Source organism: Pholis gunnellus (genome assembly GCF_910591455.1).
Source record: "Pholis gunnellus genome assembly, chromosome: 17".
Taxonomy (NCBI): Eukaryota; Metazoa; Chordata; class Actinopteri; order Perciformes; family Pholidae; genus Pholis; species Pholis gunnellus.
The window spans coordinates 2,224,186-2,251,268 of NC_136544.1; the positions used below are offsets into that span (position 1 = coordinate 2,224,186).

The window sequence follows — 27,083 nt, forward strand, 5'->3', positions numbered from 1 at the left end:
GGAATGCTTTCTCTCTCACACACACGCACAAACTTGCATACAGTGCACATAGAGGGAGGTGTTTAATCTCAGCACTAATGGTCATCCAGTGATTTCATATTATTAGACAAGGGATTCTGCAGATCAGGAGACAATAATAGAGAAACACACACAATGATATAAGCCAGGGGTGTCCAAACTTTTTTCAAAGAGGGCCAGATTTGATAATGTGAAGATGCCCAAGGGCCAACAGTCCCTGCTGACATTATTTTAAACAATACAAGTTGCCTATACATACACTATTATTTAATAATTATATTTTCAATGACACAGCAAGGATAATTTTATTTTAAATATGATCTTTAAAATGTAGCATTCTGGTGTACTCTGAGAAGAAAATTAAGTGATAAGACATTTACTTTAAGCAAAAAACAAATGTATTATTCAGTTATTAATCAGTATTTCAGCTCTGGTTGAACTGCTGGATAGTTTTTTTCAATCTATTATTATTATTAACCTTTTATGTAGACAAAATCCATTGAGAACGAGGTCTTATTTTCAAAAGTTTGTCATTTAAAAACAAAGATAGCAAGAGTAGCGAGAACCATCGACTGTACAAATAAAGTGATTAGTTTTCATTGAACCCCGTTACTGTATTAACTTCCACTGTTACTGTAAAGCTGTTAGAATTGTGGCCTATCTTCTATTTTGCAAATAATATGCTCAATATATTCAATCCAGTTCAATTATTTAAATTAGAATGAAGAGTAAAGTAATAGCTGTGATCTATACACACCTCTGCATTAGCAACCCGCTGAAATGAAGATACAGGCACCTTAACCCTCTCCATCATTACTTCAGGGCCCTGTTGGGACCGGAAGTACCCTGGCTGTGGTCATCACAGTGAACAGTGTCTGGGAGTGTGATGAGAGGGCACGTGAGCCCTTGTTACTGTAGTTCATCTCCTTGTAAGCAGAGGCAGCATTTAGCATACCCTGCCTTATCAATATTTCTAAAACACTGCGACAGCAGGAAGCTGTACTCACGTCTGTTTAGAGTAGACCTCCACCTTTATCCAGGCCCAGCTCCACCTTTATCCAGGCCCAGCTCCTTCACATCTCAGCCCTGCATCAAGCTGCGCTACACAAACAGCGTCCTCTCCCTGAAGCTCTTTGACCTCATCATCTCATCAGTATCTGGACCTCATCATCGTGGTCTTAAAAGTTATTGTCACCACGAAATCATCCTCATTCTACTTTGAGTTAAAAAAAACAACCTGCCAGCAGATCCGCCGGTGTTCCGGTTTAACGTTAACGAGTGACCGCGTGAACTGAACCGGGCATGTTTCATCACGTTACGTTTTTTTTCCTCCTAAATCGCGATAATGACGAATGTTAACAAACAAAGCTCCGCATGCAGTGGACGTTATCCTTAACCGAGCAAGTCTGAACTGTAACGGAGGGAAAGACGGTGTAGACATCTTAACGCTGATTGGCCAAGACTCGACACGTCAAAGATGTTTTATTGCGAAGATCACGTCATCACCTTTTTTCCTCGTCTCAATCCAATCTGAGAAACGCTGGCTGGCCAGATGACCCCCCCCCTAAAGAGAAAACATCTATCACGGATCACGTGGATGATATATTTTCATTCAAAACGGCTAATTTCGCTGAAAAGCAACAAGTTTGCAGGTATGCATTTGACTCGTGGGCCCGCGAAAAAGACCGCTGCTGTGTGGCCAAGTTATCTTGGAGTTGCTTCGCTTTTCTAGCACGGTCGCTCTCTGATAGCTTGTTGAAGTATTAGCATGTTTTTTCTCGTAGTGTCTCTTTACATTCTATCATTTAAACAAGGCAACAGTCTCATGACAAACAAGGCAGACACAGTTGTTTCGGTTTTCGGTGAAAAAATATGAAAGCGGCGGCCCTCGGTATCGACTTTCCTTATTTTACTTGCCGTAGCCATGACAGTTGAAGGGTCAGAGACAATTAAAAAAAGCCAGACAGTTACAGAGTGGTGCTGCCACCATGAGGTGAAAAGAGGAATTGCATGTTGAATTTGTATGATTTATTCATTCCGTTTTGACTGTGCTGGCGGGCCATAAATAATGCATTTTAAGACAGAAGGCGCGGGCCGTATAAAATCTGACCTCGGGCCGTGATTGGCCCGCGGGCCGGACTTTGGACATGCCTGATATAAGCAGACCGGTTCAGTTCACTTCACTTCATTACATGTTAGAACGGTTATTTTCTTTTTCCATGAGCAAAAGTTGTGGATAGTACCTGGAAACTTCTTGGTACCACCTAAGTCAAGGTTCCAATCTTTAGTCCAATCTTTAGTATGGTCAATAGGTATACCGATTAGGGTAATGAGACCGGTGCCAAGTTTTTAAATCGATCCTCTTCAAGATGAGTCACGATTGAATATCTGTTAGACTATACGTGGGAGTCGGGGATTCAGCGTTGAGTAGGAGAAGGTGTAATAGTGTAAGTGAGGATGCTGCTTCCAATCTGCTACTAGCCTAGACTTAAATGTATTTAAGGAAGGGCTGTCGACTGTGTCCTTCTTTAAGGTATTCCATGCCATGCTGATTCTGGCTGTGAACAAATGTGTCCTGATGCCAGTTTGATGTTGTATTTGTAGTTTCTGACTGTGGCCTCGGGTTGTGGTTGATAGTGATGGCCGTAGCATGGAATTTCCGCAAGTGGAGCATGGTCCGTTGCATGTAACGCTGTTGTAGCCCTGTAGGATTTTAAAGCAATGGATTATGTCTGTTTGTTGTCGGCGGTATTCCAGTGTGGGTAGGCCTAGGTGTACTAGTCACTCTGGGTAGGACTTATCGGAAGTGCCTTGTACCAGTCTCGTGGCCCGGCGCTGGACTTGTTCAATTGCATCCTTCTCCCGTTTGAATTTAGGTGACCATATGACTGAAGCGTACTCCATATGAGGGCAGACGAGTCCCTTGTAGAGGTGTAAAAATTATGTCTTGTCCATCGCTTTGAAGGTGTGTTTGATGGCACCCAGTGTGCGGTTGGCCTTGCTCACTTGAGTTTGAATGTGTTTTTTTGGAAGCTCAGTTTATGGTCGATCACTACACCAAGATCTTTCTCTGCTTCTGTTGATATGAGGGTATGTGTAACTCCGTCTGCACTGATCATTGTGTAGGTCAGAATGGGGTTGTTGTGTCCGAGGTGCAAGACTTTGCATTTCTCGGGGTGGAAGTGCATTTGCATCAGAACTGACCAGGCCTGGAGTAGATCTAGATCAGTTTGAAGACTTGTGTATTGAGTTTTGTGGGCGTCCAATATGGCTTTGTAGATTTTTGTATCGTCGGCAAACATGGATATGAAGTTGCTGAGGAGACTGGGAATGTCATTGACGAAGAGGGTGAACAGCGGGCCCAGGACGTAACCCTGTGGGACACCGCTAGTTACTTCAGTCCAGTTTGAGAGCTTCCCGGTAACTGTATATAATGCTTAGTGGGAGAGCTATGGTATCTGCCAGCCCGTTCAGGACCTGGGGATGGATCTGGTCTGGGCCTGCTGATTTGTCAGGTCGAAGTGAGCGCAGCTTCTTCAGAACCAATTCCTGTGTGATGGAAAGATTAAGCTTGGAGTGTAGTAGTTTTGGGTCAGGTTGAGGAATGGCGGTCACATTCTCGAATGTGAATGTATTTGCATACTGCTGATTTAGGATTTCGGCCTTGCCCATGTCGTCGCTAATGAATTGTCCGTCTGTATTGCGGAGGTTTGCAATATTGAGCCTGGTGGCTCTCCTGCTGTTGATGTAGCTCCAAAAAGCTTTGTTGTTAGAGCGGGCTTCTTTTGCGAGTTTTGTTTCAAAGTCTTTTCTGGCCGTTCTAGTGGGATGGGTGGCCTTGTTCCGTGCTCGAATGTATTCTTGGTAGTGTTGACCGTCTTTCGTGTTTAAGTAACGTATCCATGCATGGTATTTCCTTCAGGCTTTTCGAAGTGCATTGTAGTTCATCCATGGAGCTTTTGTCTTAGTTATATTAAGCTTAGTTGTTCTAGATGGGGTATGCCTCGCAACTGTTTCCATTATACTTGCTCCAAGATGTTTGCCGCTTCCTGGGCCGATTTTCCTCCTAGCATGCGACTCCAGTCCAGATTCAGTTCCTTATTCAGGGAAACTGAAAACGTATTCAGTGGTAGTAAATGTCCACTGTAGGTTTCAGTTTCTCCATGAATAAATGCTGCAGCTTCTCAAGAACAACACTTGAGGGCATGGGGATGTTCATAACTGTGATGGAGCGTAACCAAGCGGCCTGTTAAACAAAGTAACAGTGAATATCTTCTCTGGGTCTGGTGGAATGGGGCAAGTCTTAGAGAACTACACTGTTGATGTCATAGGGATTTAATCGGCTCAGGAGGTAGAGTGGGTCATCCACTAATCGGAAGATCGGTGGTTCAATGTCGAAGTGTGAATTTAAAGTCTCCTCGGGCAAGATACTGAATCCCAAATTACTCTGGTGTGAGTGTGTGATGTAACTGTGTGAATGATTAAGATCCTGATGCATCTTGTATAGCAGCCTTCAAGGCGAGGTGACAAGAAGGGTCGAACAAAAGACTTTGTGGAGTTGAAGTGAGGATTCTGAAGAGGATAACTTTGTCAGGCATCCCAGTGTGAAAAGACAGTTCATAAGAAATGAGAGAACTGTCTGAAATGCCTTGTACCGCACAAACACACTGGACAAACTGGGGAATTTGTACATCTGTACCAAATGGTTCAAACTACATTTGTAATGTTGATGGTGAAATTGTTATTATTAATAACTTTCAAAAACATTGAATGCAAAGTCCAACTTCCATCTTCTCTTTCTCTTTCTCACAGTAAGCGATGCGGCTCCTCGTCTCTGTAAATGTCTCAGTCCAAAAGTCAACATCTATTGAAAATGATACATTTTCTTTATCTACCAAAATATTCTGCTTCAATCCATATTTGTTAGCTTTTCAAAAACACAATTTACACTGCGGTCAAAAACACAATGGGGGAGGCCTGCCCCTTTATTAACAGTGCAGTCTAACAGCAATCTAGTGACGCCATATATTATATTTATTAGGGCTGTGAAATGATTACAAATTTTAATCAAATTAATCACAGGTTTCTGTCGATTAATCATGATTAATCACATATTACCGATTTTTGTCATTATTGTGCGTCTTTGCGGTGCTTTGATGCTCGAGTCCCCCGTTACCACTTGCAAAACTTCCCCTCGTCCTCAACAATATTAATCGGTCTACAGCTTTTTGCAATCCATTTGGCAACTGTGCTAGTCAATTTGTCACAGGCAGACTTAGTGAGGGAACTACGTTGTTCAGTGAGGGTGGTTTGGCGCATTCCACTTAAACTCCCCTCACCGACCAACACATGCGTCTCGTAGAGATGGTACTTTAGGCTGGTAGTGCTACGGTGAAACGATAACGTCTTCCCGTTTACGTTTACGCCCCTTTTCCTAGAGGCGGGAATTGCCCCCTCTCTACGGCAACGCTGATGGGACATATCTTCAACACCAGAAAGGACAAACATGAGACAGTCTGTTACATGTGTTTGTTTGGATAGCAGCTAACGTCTGACTGCATTAGAGATGTTTGGATTGAGACCTGTATGCTTTTGCTTCGATTATTGTTGTGTCACCTTCGTGATCTTAATGTTTTGGATATATCCTTCCACTGCATATTGCAGTCCCTTTTGCCTTGATCCGGAGAATATCGCGGAGATATTACTCCAAAAAGTATCACTGACACTGACAGATGTAGCGCTGGTCCCCGTCCTCGCCATGCTTTTGGGTTGACAGTCCTTGGAGTTTTGTCGACGTAGCAACAGTAACTAAGGGGGCGAACGGTCAATTGTGGGTATATTGGAAGCTCATTCTGGCATACGCTAAATGCGTTAAAAAAAAACAACTAATTAATCCTGTAATTTAATCATAACGTGTTAACGCGTTATTTTTCACAGCTCTAATATTTATATAACCACAATAACACAAAATCATATTTTTTCCTTTTAAAGAGTGATGACATCATAAAATATGACATACATCATATAGTTTATATTGGTACTGCTGCTGCTCCAAGTTCAACTTGCCCTGTGCTGTTGACTGCTTTATATACAAAATAATAAAGAAGCATTTGTCTATATTTGCAAGGTTTTTGTTGGAGGGTGCTGAAGGAATGAGTCCTAAAACCCAGAAAAAACTAAAACCCCTTGTCTCGAAATCTGTGGATTTGTTAACGTGCTTTTGTTTAGATGTCTGAATAAGGTCTGTTTTTAACACAAGCTGAAGAAACTTCAAAGTTTTGTTCTACAAAATAAAATACGTCAGTAAACACCCCTCTAGTGGATTTAAGCTTTTAAGTGTCTTAAAAAAGGGGGTTTGCTATCAAGTGTATAAATTAGACATATTAAAAAATAGTTTGTTGTTATTCCTTTGTGAAGAATATATTACAGAACAAAACGTGTAAGTATCATAAATGTTTGTTTGCCAAAGAGATTATGTTCTATAATAATCCAAAATCTAATGAATAGAAAATATGTGATACATGCAGTACTCTATTGAGCTCATCCAAAAGTAACGAAAGGTAATCAGACGACATTACTTTTATGATTAATGATTTATTTCTATATTATAGGTAACAAGTAATTATATCGAAATACTTTTAAAGTAACCCTCATAACCCCAATAATAAATAAGTCAACAATTTGGTTAAAATAACTCAGAAGTGGCGTTACCTAAGTACAGAATTACCGTCAGAAATAAGTCAATGTTAACGTTTATTAACGTTCAGCGGTCTCCTGGATCAAAGTCCTGTGTTTTTAGACCCACCCGTTCACCACAACCTCCTTACTTTGCAAACTTTGCTACGTCACCTGGATGGCTCACAATTATTTGGATTACTTACAAATTGATTTCATGGCTTTTGTAGGTAAAGCTCTGAAGAGTGTATGAGAACAGCCTACAGGTCCCAGATGAACTGCTGATGTCAGCAAAAAACACTGTTGTCCCAATTGTCCCAAACTCAATAACAGACTCAATAACACTAGTTCAAGCTTTGCGTATTCTGCATTAAAAAAGGTCTGTACTCTTGATGTACTTTAATATATAATCCCTGAAAAATGTACATATCATAAGCAAAATGGACTAGACGTATTTTAAACTAGCAGTTAAACTAACTTAACTAAATGGACTAAATACAGTGTTAACAAATACATGAAAGCCAAATGCTTTTGTAGATGAGTTATAAAGATGTAAGGTGAAATATAAATTGGTATGTAGAAATATTTGTTTTGCTATTCCTCTCCAGTGCCTTGCATGCAGTTGTGATCGTGCTAGAAAAAAATCTTTATATCAATGTTTAGATACAAACATCAGGACAAATGTGATGCTGCTGATTGGAACTTATTGTATAATATCAGTGAACCCTTGTGAGAGAATGTTTTTGGACCTTCCCAGCCTCCTTACCCAGCCATTAGAGAGCAGAGAGGGCTGCCTGCTGTTTCCCTCCGATGTCTTTATTTTGGGTTGTTTTTGGACTGATTGTGGAGATGGAGGTTGGTTGGTAGTCCAGCGCCTGCATGTCAACATGCACTAATATTGGATGTTTTTGTTTTATTGTGTGTTTGTTTGTCTGTTTGTTTGTGTTTGCATCCTCTGCAGTGTTGTTTACCAGGATGGATTTTATGGTGCAGATATTTATGTAAGTATTATTTACTGGTATGACATTGCATGCTACACTGCCACCTCCCTGGTTTCTGCCCTGTTGCTGCACACATGCACACATGCAAGCCTCCAACCCTCCATACATACATGGCTTCACCTTCAGCTGGGGAGCAGCTAGCTGGACTTAGCCTGCACTTCAGATCATGGCCCGAGGAACGAGACGACGAACAGCTACAGGCTCTGTGAGCAAGGCACAACTGCACTCTGACCAAGAGTCAAACCAAGCTGTTTCTACGGGTGCAGCTACCAACAAAGGGAGAACATGATGAGACTTTAAAAGTGCAAAAATATCTTCTGTAGGAATCTCACAATTTGATTTGATATTGATTTTTGGTGCCTTGATTTGATTCAGAATCAATTCTTGATTATTAAATGAATAGAACGAGAGAAAATGTTCAGACTCCATTTTCAATGTGCCAAATCCTCTCTCATGTTGATCGTGCACTGAATTACTGGTATATAATAAATAAATATAATAATTTAATATTACTGCATACATGAAATGGATAGGATTAGTTTTAGGATCATTTACAGACATTTAAGAAACAAATTAAAACAACCTTTGAACTCGCTTTGACAAAATAGCAACACAGTTGAATTGCTTCACAGCTACAATCAGTTTATTTTCACACTAGTATTTATTTTCCCATTATGACTAATTTTAGAACCACAACTAATAAACAAAGCCTTCTCTGAAGCATCATTTTTGTCACTTTATGCATAAGGTTTGATATTTCAGACCAAAATATAATGGCCAAGTTTTATTATAAAAGGCGAGGCCTCACCTTCTACTGCAAACCAAGTCTACCTACGGCTACAAATAAAATAACCTGAACATGAAACTTATAACCAAATCATTGGGTCTAAAGCTGGTCCTTAAAATTAACCTGCTCCTGTCTCCAGGGTCCTACAAAGACAACTCAACACACCCCGGGTATCGTTAGGGCATCTAGCTTAACTAACCCTGACAACCACGTTCCTGCTAAGCACTTCTAAGAAGCTGGTTATCAACTTGTTAAATCAACCAGGGTCTGTGAGGGCCTTCACAAACATGGACCAGTGTGCTGTTAGCTGAGCGGCATATTTTACAAACAAAGAGAAAACTATTATGTTAGATAAGTACGAAGAAGTCACACACATAATTCAGGATGAAAGTAACAGTTTAAACTGACAAATACAGAAAGGACAGCTGGCAAGAAACCACAGACTGTGTGAATCTTTAGATAAATAGATTTAATCATGGTGACTGTAAATACAAGTGTGTATTCTGTTCAATGAATGTGTTGTAAAGATGTATTTTTATGGTGTGTGACAATATTTTAGCCTTATTCTGCAGCGCCAAAGCTGTGAACATCTTGAACAATAGAAGCACAAGCACAGACATAGTTAGTGTGTGTGTGTGTGTGTGTGTGTGTGTGTGTGTGTGTGTGTGAGAGGAGGAGGTCCTTAGATAGCTCCCTGCCCACCCATTAGCCCCATGCCCCTGCCACAAGGACTGACTGCCATGCTGCAGTCAGAACATTTAATATTCATTAGCAAAGAGGTCCAGAGCCCTGACCCTGTGCTTCTGTTTGCTGACAATGTGGTAGATAAGATAAATAAGAGAGAAGAAGAGCTCAGCCATTCCAGAGAGGTTCACAGCATTGGAAAATAGAAACACCGCAAATTCTGTAATAGTCTGAAACAAGCTTACATTGCTGACAGACTTTTATTTCTAATTCCTGCTCCTTGGAGAATACAAACTCAAATATGTTTCATGCATAAGGAGAAACGTCTGCAGGAAGTCTTACGTTTTCTTGATGGTGGTTTAACAGCGATGGTAAAAAATAGCAAAGTGTAAATCATGGGAAATTAGGAATAAAACGTAAATAAGTGTACATCATGCACGGAATACAACTGCTTTGGTTTTATTTTGAAGGAGGCTGTTGCTGTTTTTTTTCTCAATTTCCATACGTTAGTACGTTGGTGAATGTGTGCGAGCAGCAGCGTCACAGCAATGTGTTGGTGAACTGAGTTTAGGGAGATGTGAGTTAGCTGTTAACCCCTTAAAAAAATGTTAAACAAATATATATCAACAAAAATATATATTCACAGATAAGAATACAAGAATCCAATAGTTTAACTCTTATTTTACTGTTCTTTTCTTACATAAATGTGTATCTTTTCTAAAGCTAAGCAAGTAGTTTTCTTGCACGAAGTGTATTTTTTTCAATCCACAGTGTTAACTTTCATTTTCACTTTCACAACGTGGGAGGTGCAGTTTGGTCTGTCTGAAGCATTCCCGATGATTTCACATCGGACTTAAAGAAAGACTCCATCATTTGAGTAGCAAATGGACAGACCTCACTGGCCCGTCTTCCTTCAGTGAATCAGCAATTGTGATGGATTGAAATGTCCACTCTGTGAGATTATGTGTGTGGCACACACACACACACACACACACACACACACACACACACACACACACACACACACCAACTATTGCCTGCATACAGAGCTGTAGGGTTGCCATTAGTCACTCAGTCAGGATGACAGTCCACAGTGGCTGGTGACTAACACAGGCCAACCTGTTCATCTTTCTGCCACGGCCCATCAACACACACTAAGTGTCACTTACTCGCCTCCTCAGTTGGTAGTGGTCATAATCCATTGTTCATGTCAGGACAGACACACGGTCTCAGATGTAGGGCACAGAAGGGTGGAAGGGGAAATGATGTGAGAGGTGCTGGAGTTGTCACCGAGCCCTGAAGAGAGAAACATTGCTTTTGTTTTATGATAAATTAAGGCAGGAGTTCTCAGCCATGTTCTTTTTACAGCCAACAGCTGTAATATAACAGCCAATATCTCAATAAAACAACAAGTAAAACAAGACCAAAACTCCACCACAACACAAAAGAGCTGGATGGAAACAATAAACAGATGTTGCTATTCTTGAAGTCTTACCTGTGGTGGCAGAGAAAGTTTAGTGTACGGCAAATTCATCGATTAATCGACACATAGACAGCATAAGGACACAGAAACGCACATTGTCCCTCCCAACCTGGTCAGTGGGCCTCTGTTAAACTATGACGCTGTACATGGCCGTAGTTATGGCGGGAGCAAAGGAGGAAGTCAGGTTTCGCACGCTCATGTCCCATGTGAAAGAAAAAGTAACGTTACGCAGCTGCCTTAGAGACTCCTCAGCTCTGATTGGTTGTTTTTCTTCAGGTGGAATCTTTCTAATGTCATTAGGAGCTCTGAGAGGAGGCAGAGGAACCTGATTGTTTCACAGATTGTTTAATGGACTAAGTTTCCAACTGCACCTTAAAGGTTTTTGTATATGTCTGTCTCATTGTGTCAGTGTCAAAGTGTGCCAGTACAAAAGAGAACTGTTATACAGAAGAATATTCAAAACTCAATTCTTAATCTTCTTTGTATTTTGGTATGTGTGTGTGTGTGTGTGTGTGTTTCCAGGGTGGTTACGCTGCCTACAGATATGCCCAGCCTACTGCTGCCACAGCTGCTGCATACAGTGACAGGTAAGATATAGGAATACTCATTATTATTATGTTTTAAATTCAAGGTATCATCCCTCATAAATGGGAACACTATAGTTTAATTTAAACAAGGCTACACTGGCTCTAGTTGCACAGCAGTTACCTTTGGAATGCAACTTATTTATTTAAATTAAAAGTTAAATCAAAAACTCAGAAAAGGAAAAGTCCGAGAAACACTTCACAAATAAATGAAGTCAACTACATCCGAGCCACAGCAAAACGTTATTTAAAAACTAGTTTAATTACATTTATACAACAGAGACATCAAACCAGAGATATCATAGCAAGAAGCTGTGAAAACAGACATTACTGTCAGGTTTTCAACTCTCCAATTGTCCTTGAACACATCATGTGTGACGAACGCTTCTGTCATGAAAAGCAACCAAATCAAAGCTTAAAACAGTGATTTCTTTTTTTCATAAAAATCACTTTATTCTACTAGTAATTTCAAATTCATCCCAAAATAAACTGTTTGCTTGATCCAGATCTTGAGAAAAACAATAAATCCTGAGATCCTCAGCACAACTGAATCCATGATTGACAGGAAATCAGCTGAGACCAACAGTCACGTGACAAAATCTCCAAGAAACTTGGACTAAAGTGCAGGCGGTAAACAGGAGAGGTGCTGTTTCCATAGAGGTGCAGGACCTTCGGTGGAGGAGCAAGTTAGCATGGAGTTCAACTTTAGTGAACATGAACGTGAATATAGCCTCGCCAGTCGATGAGCTTTCACCTGCATTTGCGCATGTGTGACCGTGCCTTTAGATGACCATATGTGTAACAAAATATACAGACAATAACATAAAACAGTAAGATATAACAAGCAGGTCTTGATTTGCAATATGATGATTGATGACATATTGATCCGGGGTCCCAGAATTCCTGCTGTTTACATAGCTAGGCAACAAAAGGGGTTCACAAAGCTGGGACGGGAGTTTTAAAATCCCAACGAGTTGTGAAATAGATCTTAATCTCAAGAAAAGACAACTATAACTAGCTGCAGGCTCTTTAGCTACGCCTCACTATCAAACAAAGGTCTGCATCATAAGGGTCTATACTTTTTTGGTCATGGGGTTAGGTACAAACACTGGTTATTTAGGGAGCCGTTCACATGTATCTGTACAGTTACAGCAGTTCCACCTCATAATAGTAGTACCAAGTGCAACAGCACCACTGGCTCAAAACTCATGGAGACCATGGAGTCGAATCATTGTATCAATCCCTGAGAAACTCTCCAAGAAAACGAAGTTTAGAATCCTCACATAGTTTGATACCGTTCCTTTGGATTGCACTGCAGGATTTCCTTTCTCTGAGCCTTCACCGTATAAAAGATGAATGAACACATAGAGACATGTGGTTGTGAAGATATGCTCCATGAACATTTGGAAAGGGCCTGGGGTTGAAATAGTGGTTTATCTCCCATATGTCCCGCCCCAATTTACTAAGAATAGATTTATTCATAACACAATGAATAATTTGTGTTAAATTAGTAAGCACTGGTGTGAAATTTGAGTTTATAATTGCAGAGAACATTCATTATTCATCTTCTGCCTCACTTCAGTTTTTTTTTGCAGGCTTGGTTAGAATTAATAATCTGGGATGGCAGAAATACCATCCATCTGATTCAGGAGGCGTGATGTAAAATGATTACAGAGAGGGCTGGGGCTCTAGACAATAGAGCAGCTAATATGTTAGCAGACGAAGGAGGTACATAGTAGTTTCACTTGAAAATAAGCTATCATGCTTATAAGGGATGACACTGGCTTTATTAGCCAAGGCAGGCTTAAAGAGGAGCCAAGATTAGAAGTGGAGAAGATTTATTCCACTGCCTCACTACTTGTATTCAGAAGAGACATGGAAAACTGATGCATGGGCATAAAACAAGGTTATACCACCGATCGTCTCTTCTTAACGCCGTTTATGTCACACAATTATAAGGACATCAATCTAAATGACATGAAGAATACTAAGTAATAAGCAATAACTAGAGAGGCATTTCCTGAAGTTAGGTTGGGGTTAACAGCTGCAGCAGAGCTCACCTCTGACCATCAATCAATGAGCATGTGATGATCATTGTATGAAGTTGCTCACAAACCTTAAAAGAGGCTAAATAGCTCTGCAGAGCTGTTTAGCCTGTGGAGCCGATTATTTTAGAAGTTGCTAATAAATCAGATTCTGCCGCCCCCAAGTAGCAAAACAATCAATTAATGGAGCTTTAAAGAGGCCCTCAGCACTGTTCTGATGTTCCACCCAGGTATGGTGTGGCATTGAGGGCTTGCTTGTGTAGCTGTGTGGCTCTGATGTACCCATCTGTGTGGGGCCACACTGGCACCATGTTGGTCATGTTCATGCAACAAGGGTCACAGATGGGAAGCACCAACAGCTGCTTTCTGGCCTAGACTAGACCCAGTCTGGCTCATGTGATGTACAAACCAATACACATGCAATGCAGTCACTCAGATGCATGCAGATATGCTCATGCAAGCACATTGTGAGCATTCACAAATTACTAGACACATGCAAATGGTCGAGCACAGACTTATTGGCCCTTAACTAGAACAGAGACTTTCCAGTACCCTGAAATTAAAGTTACTGTGAGGGACGTTTAACTGGTTATGAAACATTCTCAAATGAATTTGATGCCTCTATATGACCTACATCATTAAACGAGACCATCAGCGAGAAGATTGGTTATTTCTATATAATTATTCTAAAAGCTTGTCATCGGCGACGCCGGCTTCATTGAAATGAAGGAGACCCAGGCCCGCTGGAGGGAAGGGAGGCATGAAAAAACCAGAACCAGGACTGCATGGAGCAAACTGTCAGTCCCCTGCTGCAGTACATTTTTTTGTTTTGGATTCTGGTGCTCTGAAAAACTACCACTTTGGTCCAAAGGGACTGCCAAAATCAGCAAAAAATGAAAGTTGCTTAAAATACTATATTTCAATTTTTTTTCTTCTGTTTTTGTAATAAGGTCACTTCCATCAGGAGAGACTTCATTATAATTGAACAATAATTCATTACACATGCATAGAGTTTGAACAGTGCAAAGTCTGAAGTAGGATAACAGAGGGGTAGTGATTCTGAGGTCAGATAAGGCAGAATCCCCCTGGAGTCCAGTCACTGGTGCTGGTGGTGGTGGTGAAGGGAGTTGCTGCAATCAGCTGATGAATGAGCTTGACTGTGATGCTGACTGGAGGTGACTGGGGTGGAGGAGGGTCGCATCTGATTTAAGCTGAAATGACAACTGACAGCAGCAGAGAGGAAAACATTTTTTTAAAGTTTGACAGCAACGATGTGAGCCGGAGATTTTGGAATTGTTTACTGGCAGGAGGAGAGCTTTGGGATTATCTTTATTCTTCACACTTTAAACGGCAGCAACAGTGAGGGAACAGTCTGTGTGTGTTAGCACATTAGCGTTGATCCATCCATTAGCTTCTGTTTATCCATGGCCGGGTCACGGGGGCAACAGGCTTAGGAGGTTGTTCCAGGCGTCCCTCACCCCAGCAATGCTTTCCAACTCCTGCTGGGGAACCCTGAGGCGTTCCCAGACGAGATATGTAATCTCTTCAGCCGGTTTTGGGTCTATCCTAGGGCCTCCTACCAGTTGGAAGTGCCTGGAAAACTTTGAAAGGGAGGCGTCCAGGACGCATCCTGATCAGACGCCCAAACCACTTCAGCTGGCCCCTTTCGATGCAAAGGATCAGTGGCCTCCGATCTCCCTTTGGATGTCTTGGCTCCTCACCCCATCTCTAAGGCTGAGCCCAGCCACCCTACGAAGAAAGCTCATTTCGGCTGCTTGCATCCGCGATCTCATTACCTAAAGGGTCGGAATGTAGATGAACTGGTAAATCAAAAGCTGACATATTTGAACTCCCTCGCTTGGGGCAGTGACTCCCTCCCAACCCAGAGAGCGCAATCCACCATTTTCATCAGTTAACTGGGATCTGTGACGTGATTTGTTGATGTTCATCACGCTGAACGTCTGCTCACACACATAGGTAGAGTCAAACAACACCAGCATCCTCTGTGCCATCCTCCTAATGTTTGGAAACTTAACTTCACTTCGTGAAGCATAAAACTCATCCAGTTTAAGGGAGTTAAACTTCGTTTTAAAACTAAAACGATCTCCGTCCACACAGCGTTTCAGCATCGTTTTCGAAATGATCTCCGTCCAGACTAAAACGCCTGAAAATGAATATCACGTGACTATTCCCGTACACTGGGCATGATGGTCGATGTAAACAGGAAGTAGATTGGTTGCTTAGATAAACAAAATACGACAATAAAATAAAGTAGTCTTTAATAATGAAAGGTCGTGTTTGATCCTCTGTGAACTCAAACAGACACATTTCGTGGAAAGTTTTAGAAGTTTAATTTTTCAGACTTAACGTTAGTTACAGCGCTGCAGGTCTTGCTCTATATCTCTCTCACATCAAATTTACTTTAAAATCAACACTTACACATACACGTTTACTAGATTATGATCCATAAATGTGGTCAGCACACGTCTCTCACTCGTTTCCTCAGTTTCATTGTCTGCTGGTGTCTGAAGTCTCTGTCCTACTGGAGAGCATTTACTGCTTTTGTTCCTTTACATTTTATCTGCAGACTTCACAATATTTGTGCAGAACAAGATAAGCATTAATAAGGACAGGAAAGTCCTCCGTTTTGTGTCCATCACCCTCCCTAAAGCCGCTAACCGTGACTTCAGACGTCCGCTCCGTAGGTCTGATAACACCGCTGGACACGCTGCTCACTAATCGCTCCAATAACAGCTGCTTCCTCTGTAATAATGCAGACTTTAACAGCACAACAGCTGCAAGTAAAGACAACAAGGTCAGCATCGCCTGTAATCAGTTGTCTATGTTGAATTAACCTGGTAGTCGATCGCTACATGGATGGATTTACATTGGAGTTAGTTGAAAGCGTGATGTGTCTGTACAGACACTAAAGGATGCTTTGAGCGTCTGTATCAGAGGCCGAGGGGCGTGACAAAGACCGTGTATTTGATGCCGTGGGAATGAGAACTGGATTAAATGACCCATTAGCCTCAGCTGTACTTTTGTGCAAATTATCAAATTAGATAGTAGTAGATGATGAACATGGTAAACATTATCCCTGTACAACATCAGCGTGCTAACATTGTCATGGCGAGCATGTGGGCTCAAAGCATCATTGTGCCTAAGTTCAGTCCCTCAGAACTGCTAAGAAATGGAAGATCCTCTCGTTTCAGGAAGAAGAAATTCCTTCAGAATAAAAGCATATAGTTTATTATTCAGCAAAATGGCCAAGAAAAATGCAGTTTTAGGTCATCAGTTAATATTATAGTTGCATAACTGTGTACATTTTTGAAACATTTCTTTCTTCACTCAATTGGAACACCTTGTGCATTTGAACAGGCTCCCAACCATTTTGTAGACCTGTTGAAAATGTTGTTTCCAGGTTTATCTTCTCACCTCAGGGTCATTTAAAAAATGCATTTGACTCAAATTGCATTTGAATTTGTGTTGTACTTGCAGCTTACCACACACTCTCTCAAATTCACACTGTCACACACACACTCACACACACACACACACACACACACACACACACACACACACACACACACACACACTGCTGATGGGTTAGGGCTCTGTGCTGTGAGATAAGATAGGTCAAATGCAGTGCTGGGCTGAGTGTGAGTGTTGGGGGGGCTGCATGGTGAATAGCAATGTCCAAAACTAATCGGGATTAACTTCTAATCGCTTCAACCACTGGGTCGCTATGCAAATCAGTTCAATTATGGGCACAGGCTCTGGCCCCTGATTGGCCCTTATCATGACTGCACTACTACACAGAGGGGAGGAAGGGAAAAGGGGGAGGACTGGTTGGCTAAAGCATGGCTGCTCACTTAGAATAAACACTGCTTCTCTCTATCTTTCTAAAAGTATAACATTCATTGATCCTCTATTCTTGTATTGTTTTATTTATTTGGTCTACTTTCGTCATGCTCTGTTGTTTTTAATTCTTTCTCTGCATCGTGTGAGCTCTACTCCTCTGACTGTTCCTCAGACTGAATCACAACCCTCGGGATTACTAAATTGTCTGGGTCTGTACAAATGAGGTGGACACAAAATGACAAGTCAAATGTTGGTTCGCTCAAAGCTCTGGTCCACATTATGTCCACAACAACTGCCCAGACTGCCATGGAGTTAGCGTTGGAAAATGTTCTAAAAGGATTATTTGAATGATTTCCTGGGCTTTCTTCCACTATCAGGCCAAAGAGAATATATGTACACAGAGGAAATATCACATCTTAACTTGCAGATTGCCATAAGAATTACCTAATATGTTCATGTTCCCCAGAGGGTGAACCATTCACATGTTTGATGATAGGTGGAATTTCCTATTACCTATTTCTTGAAACTCATAAGCAAAATGGCTAATTGTGGCATAAAATTCTGAGGACATTCATTCTCCCCAGATGTCTTTTTTTAAATTCATAATGGTCTTGTCTGTTGTAATTGTGACCACACCTAGCTTTTATGCATTGTGATACTATAGGACCTCCATCATCACACCATGTTGTCACCTCCAATCACATTTTTTCCCTGATGAAAGCACACAATTTAAATAAAAAGGTGATGTATGTATTGATACGGTTTCATGCCATGAACTACATTTTACAATATTATATGTGAATATTATATATGAACACATCATCCTTCATTCAGTAACCAGTAACAAGTAAAGTGGATAGTACTAGTACTATCGTTCATTACAAACAACAGCCTTCACACAGTAACCTGTACTAGTACTAGTCATTCATTTAACATCATCCTTCATACAGTAACCAGTACTAGTACTAGTCATTCATTTCATACATTGTCCTTCATACGTAAACCAGTACTAGTACTAGTCATTCATTTAACACCATCCTTCATACAGTAACCTGTAACAAGTAAAGTGGATAGTACTAGTACTATCGTTCATTACAAACATCAGCCTTCACACAGTAACCAGTACTAGTACTAGTCATTCATTTCATACATTATCCTTCATACGTAAACCAGTACTAGTACTAGTCATTCATTTAACATCATCCTTCATACAGTAACCAGTACTAGTACTAGTCATTCATTTCATACATTATCCTTCATACGTAAACCAGTACTAGTACTAGTCATTCATTTAACACCATCCTTCATACAGTAACCTGTAACAAGTAAAGTGGATAGTACTAGTACTATCGTTCATTACAAACATCAGCCTTCACACAGTAACCAGTACTAGTACTAGTCATTCATTTCATACATTGTCCTTCATACGTAAACCAGTACTAGTACTAGTCATTCATTTAACACCATCCTTCATACAGTAACCTGTAACAAGTAAAGTGGATAGTACTAGTACTATCGTTCATTACAAACATCAGCCTTCACACAGTAACCAGTACTAGTACTAGTCATTCATTTCATACATTATCCTTCATACGTAAACCAGTACTAGTACTAGTCATTCATTTCATACATTGTCCTTCATACGTAAACCAGTACTAGTACTAGTCATTCATTTAACACCATCCTTCATACAGTAACCTGTACTAGTACTAGTCATTCATTACAAACATCATCCTGATTGTTTTTTTTAATTCCGATGACGTAACATAGAATTACCCTTCCTTATTCTTTGAAAAGCTCTTTGAGATGTCACACTGTGATTTCGGGCTCGAACTAGCTACAATATCGGCGAAACCTTTTACATATGGAGATAAATTGTTGCTAATTGCCATGTGCTAGCCTCCTGCTAGCTTTAGTAGAAGGCTAAACTGTTAGCAACATTTACCCTCTACCTCTGAAATGATCCACCGATATTGTCTGAACCTGTTTTTTGTCTGTGTTCCTTTTTTGGGTTAGCAATGACGCAAACAAATAAAAAAGTTACAAATAAAGGGGGAATGCAGTCATATGTTTCATTTAGGATGGGTCACTATCCCCTTATTTCAGGTTGTTAGAAATTTCACTTATCTAACTGGGACTCTTCCAAACTTTTCATTAATTTCCAGGTTTGTATTTCTGATGTTGTTTTCTTACTTTTCACAATCGACATGGACTTCCATATGAAGAATAGCAAAACCACCACTTTTGTACTGGGAGGTATAATTATCATGTGTAATTATCAATGAGTCTCAATGTGCAGAACAATGAGATCAAATATATACTGTACATATAAAGCTTAGAGCTGCAGATGTACAGTATGTGCTAATTCTCAGTGACTTTGATCGTCATTATGATTTTAATAATCATAAATCCTAGTGACTTTTTGTCGGTGCGATAGTTCAATAATTACATGTATCTGTACAAATAAAGTGTAACCAGCCTTTATATTTATATGTATATCCCAGATAATTAGTAAATAAACAAGACATAACTAATGTGAACTCATTTTAAGTCTGTGCTAGACTGCCAAGACGGAATTTTAGTTAACCATCCTTTACTATCTCATGTATTTCTACAGTTACGGACGGGTATATGCTGCCGACCCCTACAACCACACACTCACTCCAGCAGCCACATACAGCGTTGGTGCCATGGTAAGACTATCGTGCCTGCAACGCATATTTGTTCCATCTCTGGTCCTCTTCACATCGTGCATTATCCCACATTATGAAATACAATGTTTCTCCAAAATACACTTTCAAATGAAGCTTACATGTCTTGCACGTCACCTGCTTGTATTTACATTGTTTAGAGCTGCACCTGGTGCACAGGCGTGAGTGGAGTGAGACTAACTGACCAATCATTGCATTTGGTGTTTCACGTGCAGGGTTGTATCGTCAACATAAGCCTGATAAGGTTTTTGTGGCCTTAGCCAAATATTGGCCATAATTCTTAGATATCATACAATTTAAAAGAGTAGGGGGGGTAAGGAGGTTGGCGTTGGCGGATCTGAGGTTGCGGTTGGGAGCGTGTCGATGCAGGAGGTCTAAAGGTATGAAGGGGCGAGGTTATGAAGGGCTTTGTATGTGATGAGGAGAACTTGAACTGGATTCTTTGCTGTATGGGGAGCCAGTGGAGGTTCTGAAGGACTGGGGTGATGTGGTCTCTGGTGGAGTGGGAGAGCAGACGGGCAGCTGAGTTCTGGATGTCTTGTAGTTTGGTGATGATTTTGGTGGATGAACCGTACAGGATGCTGTTGCAGTAGTCCAGTCGAGAGGGGATGAAGGCGTGGATGAATGTTTGAGTGGCTGAGGAGGAGAGGGAGGGGCGTGGACGGGCGGTGTTTTTGAGATGAAAGAAGCCGTTTTTTTGTGATGTGACTGACATGACGTTCAAAGGAGAGAGTTTGATCAAAAATGATACCAAGATTACGGAAATGTGTGGAAGCAGGACCAGTGGTGCCATCGATGCAGAGGGAGAAGTTGTGGTGGGATTTGTTTAGTGATTTGGGGCCAATGATGAGGATTTCAGATTTGTGGTTGTTGAGTTTCATAAAGTTAGCTTGCATCCATTTTATGCAAAAGGCCACACAGGGCAGCATCCTTCAGCCAGGAGACTGCAGGTCGTTCTCGATGTGAAGTCAACGTTGATTTATTTCTCACGTAGTTTACGTAATATATTTTCAGCACTTCCGTAGTTATTTAGTTTTGTTGCCTAAACCTAAATATTTCATGATTATTTTCTAAAACTATAACCATATAGCTTTGTTGCCTACACTGAGTAGTTTCCTGTGAAGACAGAGTTTATTTTGAAAAGATGCATGTAATGGGCGGAAATGCACACGTGCTGACTTTCATAGAAAAATTAGGAATTACTTTTCCCAAGATATACAAACTGTTGCATATGCCAAGGTAAACAACACATTTTTAGAACTAAATTAACCTTGATACAGTACTGCTTGATGCTTGACTCTAGTAGGATATTGTAGGTCTTAAAGCACCTGTATGTAGGATTTGGTGGCATCTAGTGGTCAGGCTGCAGATTGCCACCAACTGAACTCCCCACTCCTCCCGTACCAAGCGTGTTGGAGAACTACAATGGCCTTCAGACTACGTAACAACGTGAAAGTCTCTCTAGAGTCAGTGTTTGGTACGTCCATTCTGGGCTTCTGTAGAAACATAATGGTGCAACATAGCGGACTCTAACTTAGAGTCCGCTATGTTGCACCATTAAGCAATTAAGTTATTCCATATAATTCAAGTGTTGGGGTTTGACCTCTTCAAGGAAAATGAGTTTGCCTTGTATCTGTGTTCTTATAATTACAATAGGTGAGATTTGGATTGGCTGGTAAATTGAAAGGTTCACCTTCAAACTGAACAGCAGTGTGGTACAGCGTCTGCATTAATTGTGTTCCATCTTACCCTCACACGTGAACAAGACTCCAAGACTGACGACTGACGAAGCCATCACAACTATATTATCTGGAAAAAAAGCAGAGATCCAATCTCAAACTGAAATTGTACAATCTATGCAGAGAATATCGTCACAGTGTTATACAAACCACGTAGCAATGGTACTGGCACCCCATACTTCCAAAGAACTCTGGGAGACATGGCCTTCTTCAAGGCTACAGAGCACTATGAGCTCAGACCGGACTAGGCAAACTCCCCTCCAGTAGCCTTGTAAGTAAAGAGCTGATCCACTGCTCCACGACCGGGATGGAATTTACATCGCCACTTCTGAAACTGAGATCTGACTAACAGACGGTGTTTTCCAACTCTCTTTGTGGTATCCTGACACTTGGAGAAGCACTGCAGTCAGTGCTTTCAACTGAGCTCCCTGACTTTCCAACAGGTAGTAACCCCTTGGCCTGTGCCCGGAAGGCTCGTTAAGTTAATCCGTCCTTAAGAGCGGGGATCAATAAAATTGCATGGAATCCTCCAGTCATGAATCTGTTTATCAAACCCCCAACCCACAAATCCAAACATTTTCAAGTTATCGATAACAGATATAACACGCAGTCCCTGACACGTCCAGAACTGACAGCAGAGCGTCATAGTTTTAAAGTGTAGGGCCAACAAGCAAGCTGCGGTATTTGACAAGTTGGGAGTGAGAATCTCCTCCACTCTTCCGAAAATGAATAACCCGTTGGCCCTTTGCCGTCTGGCCGGTACACCCATTTGTAGCTCTGTGCTTTGGTCTCTGACTGATGATCAATTCCACCCTCTTTTTAGGAGAAAATTTACTGTAGGAAAGATCGCACATGAGAGACAAAGTGGTCAGTGCATTTTGGGCCATGAATAGTGTCTGCAGATACTCCTTTTGCGCAGCATACAGCCCTGACAACCTTTACAAATACGCTGAGGTAGCTTTTTTTGTAGCCTGAAAGGCTAAAGCCAGGCCGAAATATCTGCTAAGTCCTCACCACACCACTCCCCACTGCGATATGTGTACAATATTAACTGAAGTTGACTCAGGTGAGTGAATCAAAACTTTTAGCAACTCAGATCCTCCTTCTGGCAGCTAGACAGTAAGAGGACATGCTCAGAGAGGTTTTTATTGTAAGGTGAGTGAGGAGGGGGACGTTAGGGGGACAGTGGAAATGATGCCCTTGTATTGAGACGGACTTGAACAAATCTAAACCTATCCTTCAACAGCTGTGCCAATCAAGCCCATAAGAAGTTGACTTTCATCACGTGCAGGGTTGTAGTACCTTAGCTCACCAAACATGCCAACAGCCAGCATTAAAGATCAAGTAATTAGAAGTCATTAAGATTTGTCTGCCGTTCGGATGTTTTTGACAAAAGGCAGAGCAGACCAGAGCTGACTGTGTGTCTGTGTGTCCAATCAATAGGCCTTCTCTAGTCCATTGGTTCATATCCGTACATATACAATTGCATTGTTGGCTATATATTTAATTCCACCAACTGCACTCCACAATCTCCACACACACTTCGTTGCCTCCATACTGCCCCCCCCCCCCCCCCTCTCCCACCCCATTCTCTTCTTCAGTTGCTGTGCATAAGCTTTTCTGCAGCGCTGACATCTCCTCACTTAAACTTAATTGAATTGTCTGTGCTGCTAACGGCTGTCCAAATGACACATTAATCCCGCCTGTAAAAGGTGATGAATGCCTTCATGCTTTGGCAGCCCAGTCCATGTTAGTTATTATATTTCTAATTTGGTGGATACCACCTCACCCTGCACTCCCTGGTAATGAAATAATTAGTCATTTTGATAATTAAATCCCTCGTGAAGCAGCGGCCTCCTGGAAGAGGTGAAGCAGAAAAGAAGTGAGGAAAGCTGAGTGGACTGGAGGGAAAGATTGTTTAAAGTTACTGGCAAACAGAACCGCTCATTGTGTTTTGGCTTCAAATAAGGTTTAAAGTGTCCATACAATACACCAATGACTTTAGCGAAGATGCTACACCTAATATTCCTCATTCTTGTATAATATCTTACAAAATGTTCCTCCTCATTTTCTTATGTTTTCCTACAAAAGCCGTAGTTCAGTTTAGGCAACAAAACAACTTAGTTAGGTTTAGGAAAATATCGTGGTTTGGGTTCAAATAACCACAGGAGTGCCGTTACTGAAGTACGCAAGTTGTGTGACAAATAAAGATATATAAGTTATGTTTTTATGTATGGCTACATCGCTAGCATATCAATATTAAACATACCGCAAATTGGGTTCCCTTTTCTTTTCAAGCCCATTACTATTGTTAAATGATATTTGAGCTATCATTAGGTCCTGAAATATTACATTTTCCCAATTCCAATTGCTTCCTGCTCCTTGTTTGTCCTGGAAATAGTTCCAGTTAGCTCCATTGAAGGATGTTCCAATTTCAACAAAAGAAGCATACACAACCTTCTTCATATATTCTCTCTTAATAATCTGTTTCTCTTCATTTTGTTAGGGAGAAGAGGAGAGATGATATATAACAAAAAAAACATTTTAGTTATATATCATCATTTCCATTCAGTTACATGTGAGGCTGAGGATCCGTGTACGTTGGGTAGAAATGTCGTTTAATGGAAGACTTATTCTCCGCTTTACCTACATTTGGGTTAATATATTATTTCTACACATTATAAGATATTCTAGTAAAATCATTGTTCATGAATCATTTTATTTACAAACAGAATATCAATAAATGCATATAATTGTAAAATAAAAAAAACGTGTTGCTATGCGTAGAAATAGAGACTACGATGCAGAGAAAAGAGGGAGGCAAACCTGGATGCAATTAAGGAATATATACTGTATATTAATATACTCATTTGGGATGTACTTTGTTTTGTTTTTCTTCTTCCATTAGTCTTACAAATAGCCACTAATTATCCGACCCATCCGGTATGAAAACTTTCTGACACCATTCTTTGAACTAATGCACCTTTCAGCTGCCCCTGAATCCAACCCTCACCCATGCAAAGAGCAGACACTCAGCTGTCCCAACTAGCATGATGGGATGTTTCGTCTGAATGCCACTGCCCGCTGAGTGGTCTAGTCACCCTCAGTTGATATCTAGTTCCACTAATCCTACAAATAACCACCAAATCAACACCCTGTCTGGAAGCAGACAGGTTGTGTTTGTGAGTTTTTGTGTTTCTTTGCATTTGTCTTGTTGAGACTTGTTTTGACCACACAGAGCCACGTTAACATCTGATAAACTGATTCACTTCATTCCTCTCCCAGCACAAAGCACTTTTCGATGAAAAATGAAAGAATACATAGATGCGGAATTGAAAGATAGATTGTGGCAGGTGATTGCGAAACTGCTTGGAAATCCGGGATGGTCGCAAATCAAAGGATGTAGGAACAGAACAGTCGTGATTGTGCTCTAGGCAGCTAAACTGCCATTCATTCATTACCCCCGTTTAAGACTAGAGTAACATATTAAACATATCATACCACAAAATATTTATATGTAGCATTAGAAATATCATTATGTTATGTCAGCCTACTTGTCTTATAATATTCACAAAGACCGTTTCCTCTGGTGCCCATGCAAACGTCCCTCCATGCTGCGGAGCAAGATGAGCCTTGGGAATCTGCAACCAAAATGATGTCATAACTTCCATTGATTACTGCCAGCGAACCCTCCTTCTTTACAGAAAATAAGTCACGGAGAAAACAATAAACATGACCCAAAATCCCCATTGTGCTGATTGTCTCGGTGGCAGGGGTTAAAGTACGGCCCGTACGGTCCGGTACTCCGTACCACTGCAAGATCCAGTGCTGGTACGCAGTGCCAGGAAGACAGCAGCTGCCTGCCAGAACCTCCATACAAGAACCATCGTGATTTTCACATTTCAACAAGAAAACACATCTGCTGACACATTAGGTCAGTAACATACAGTTAGTTCGCTCGGATAAGGAGGTAATGTGATCCGTTTATTTGTTAGCATTGTGGGATGAGGCATTCATCCATGTTGTTTCCAAGTTACGACTTAAACTCATGAACACCTTTTGAAAAATAATTAGCATGAAGTGTTTCTAATGTCCTTCTACACCATATGGTGTTAAAACGTGTGTGTTTCGGGATGAATGAAGGAGAACAACATGAAGTGATGAAGGTTGAGGTAGAAGTAATGGCAAGAACTTCAATATACTTTTCCCCCTGCAAGGCACTGATATTATCACATACCTTCTGAGTTTTGAGGACATATGGTCGGTAATTTGAGGTGGAACTTTTACCTGACACATTAGAGACGAGCCGATTCGCACAGGATTCATTGTAAAAGTAGGAGCATCTATCACTGAGAATGTCTGGCCAGTTAGAACATCACTCCTTCTCTGATGAACAGCTTTGTAAAGAGATTCATAAATGCAATTTCATCTGGACACATACAGCGGGAACTGTTTTCAACATTCTCTTTCAACTGAATTTCACAGAAATGAATCACATTTCCTAATACATCTAAAATGACTGCTGCTAAATACTGCAACTGCCTCAACATCTCCATCACCTCCACCCAGTGAAAACCAGCACGATCCATCATCAAGATTAAGCCCCTCCTGGTTCCCATTCTGCTTCAAATCACCTTTAGACTTGATTTCTTTGATCTTTTACTGCACTTGTTCACAGTTGTATTGACTGGATTTCTTTCACATAGCAGTTGGCATGCACCCCTGGCATGAAGCGTCTCGCTGTGCTTGCTGCATGACGGTTGCTCCGGTCATTGGTCTTTTCATCCCCCCCCCCCATGGGTTTGCACTGGAATAACGGTAATGTAATGTTGAAACGCTAGTTGTAGTGTGTGCAGGACTAAAGAGGCTAATGAGGGCTTGTGTGTGTGTGTGTGTGTGTGTGTGTGTGTTTGTTTGTGTGTGTGTTTCTATGAAAATGTGTTTGTGCATTCCTCTCCTGTGTGTGTTGTGCCTGTGTGTGTGTGTGCGGGTGAACCACTGTGTTTGTCCGTGCGTGTGTGTGTCTGTTTCAGAACGCGTTCACTCCGCTGACAGATGCGAAAACTCGGAGCCATGCGGACGACGTGGGGCTAGTGCTGTCCTCTCTCCAGGCTAGTATATACCGGGGAGGCTACAGCCGCTTCGCACCCTATTAGCGACACCTCCAACGTATACTCAACCTTCCAACAGGACGGAAAGAAAGTGTGTGTGAGCGCGAGTGTGTGAGTGAATGAACCCTAACCCTTACAGGGAGAACGAGTTACGGAGGCCTGGGTAATGCAATACATGCAGTTTGTGCATCATTTCAGCTTCTCCTAAGTGAGAAGTACAAAAAAAAGAATAAAATGACAGCTGATATTTTTCCTCTTATACCTCAGATATTTTGTGCTGTGTATTTTGATATTGTGGTTTTTTAATTTCTAAAGATTTCAACCTAGATTATCAGCTGTAGTTTTGTCCATGGTACTATTATTAGAGAGCTGCTAGAGCGCTGA

At 41.1% G+C, this 27,083-nt stretch overlaps 1 protein-coding gene across 1 annotated transcript in view; it reads left to right on the plus strand.

Annotated features, from left to right (window-relative positions):
• rbfox1 (RNA binding fox-1 homolog 1) overlaps positions 1-26,744 on the plus strand; it is a gene marked incomplete at both ends in the record, with an annotated part of 134,933 nt that extends 108,189 nt beyond the window's left edge. The window contains 4 exons of the mRNA XM_079177368.1: positions 7,655-7,694; positions 11,171-11,235; positions 19,756-19,831; positions 26,622-26,744. Coding sequence (XP_079033494.1) covers positions 7,655-7,694; positions 11,171-11,235; positions 19,756-19,831; positions 26,622-26,744 — 304 coding nt within the window. The remainder of the gene's footprint in view (positions 1-7,654; positions 7,695-11,170; positions 11,236-19,755; positions 19,832-26,621) is intronic.
• Positions 26,745-27,083: the final 339 nt, after the last annotated feature.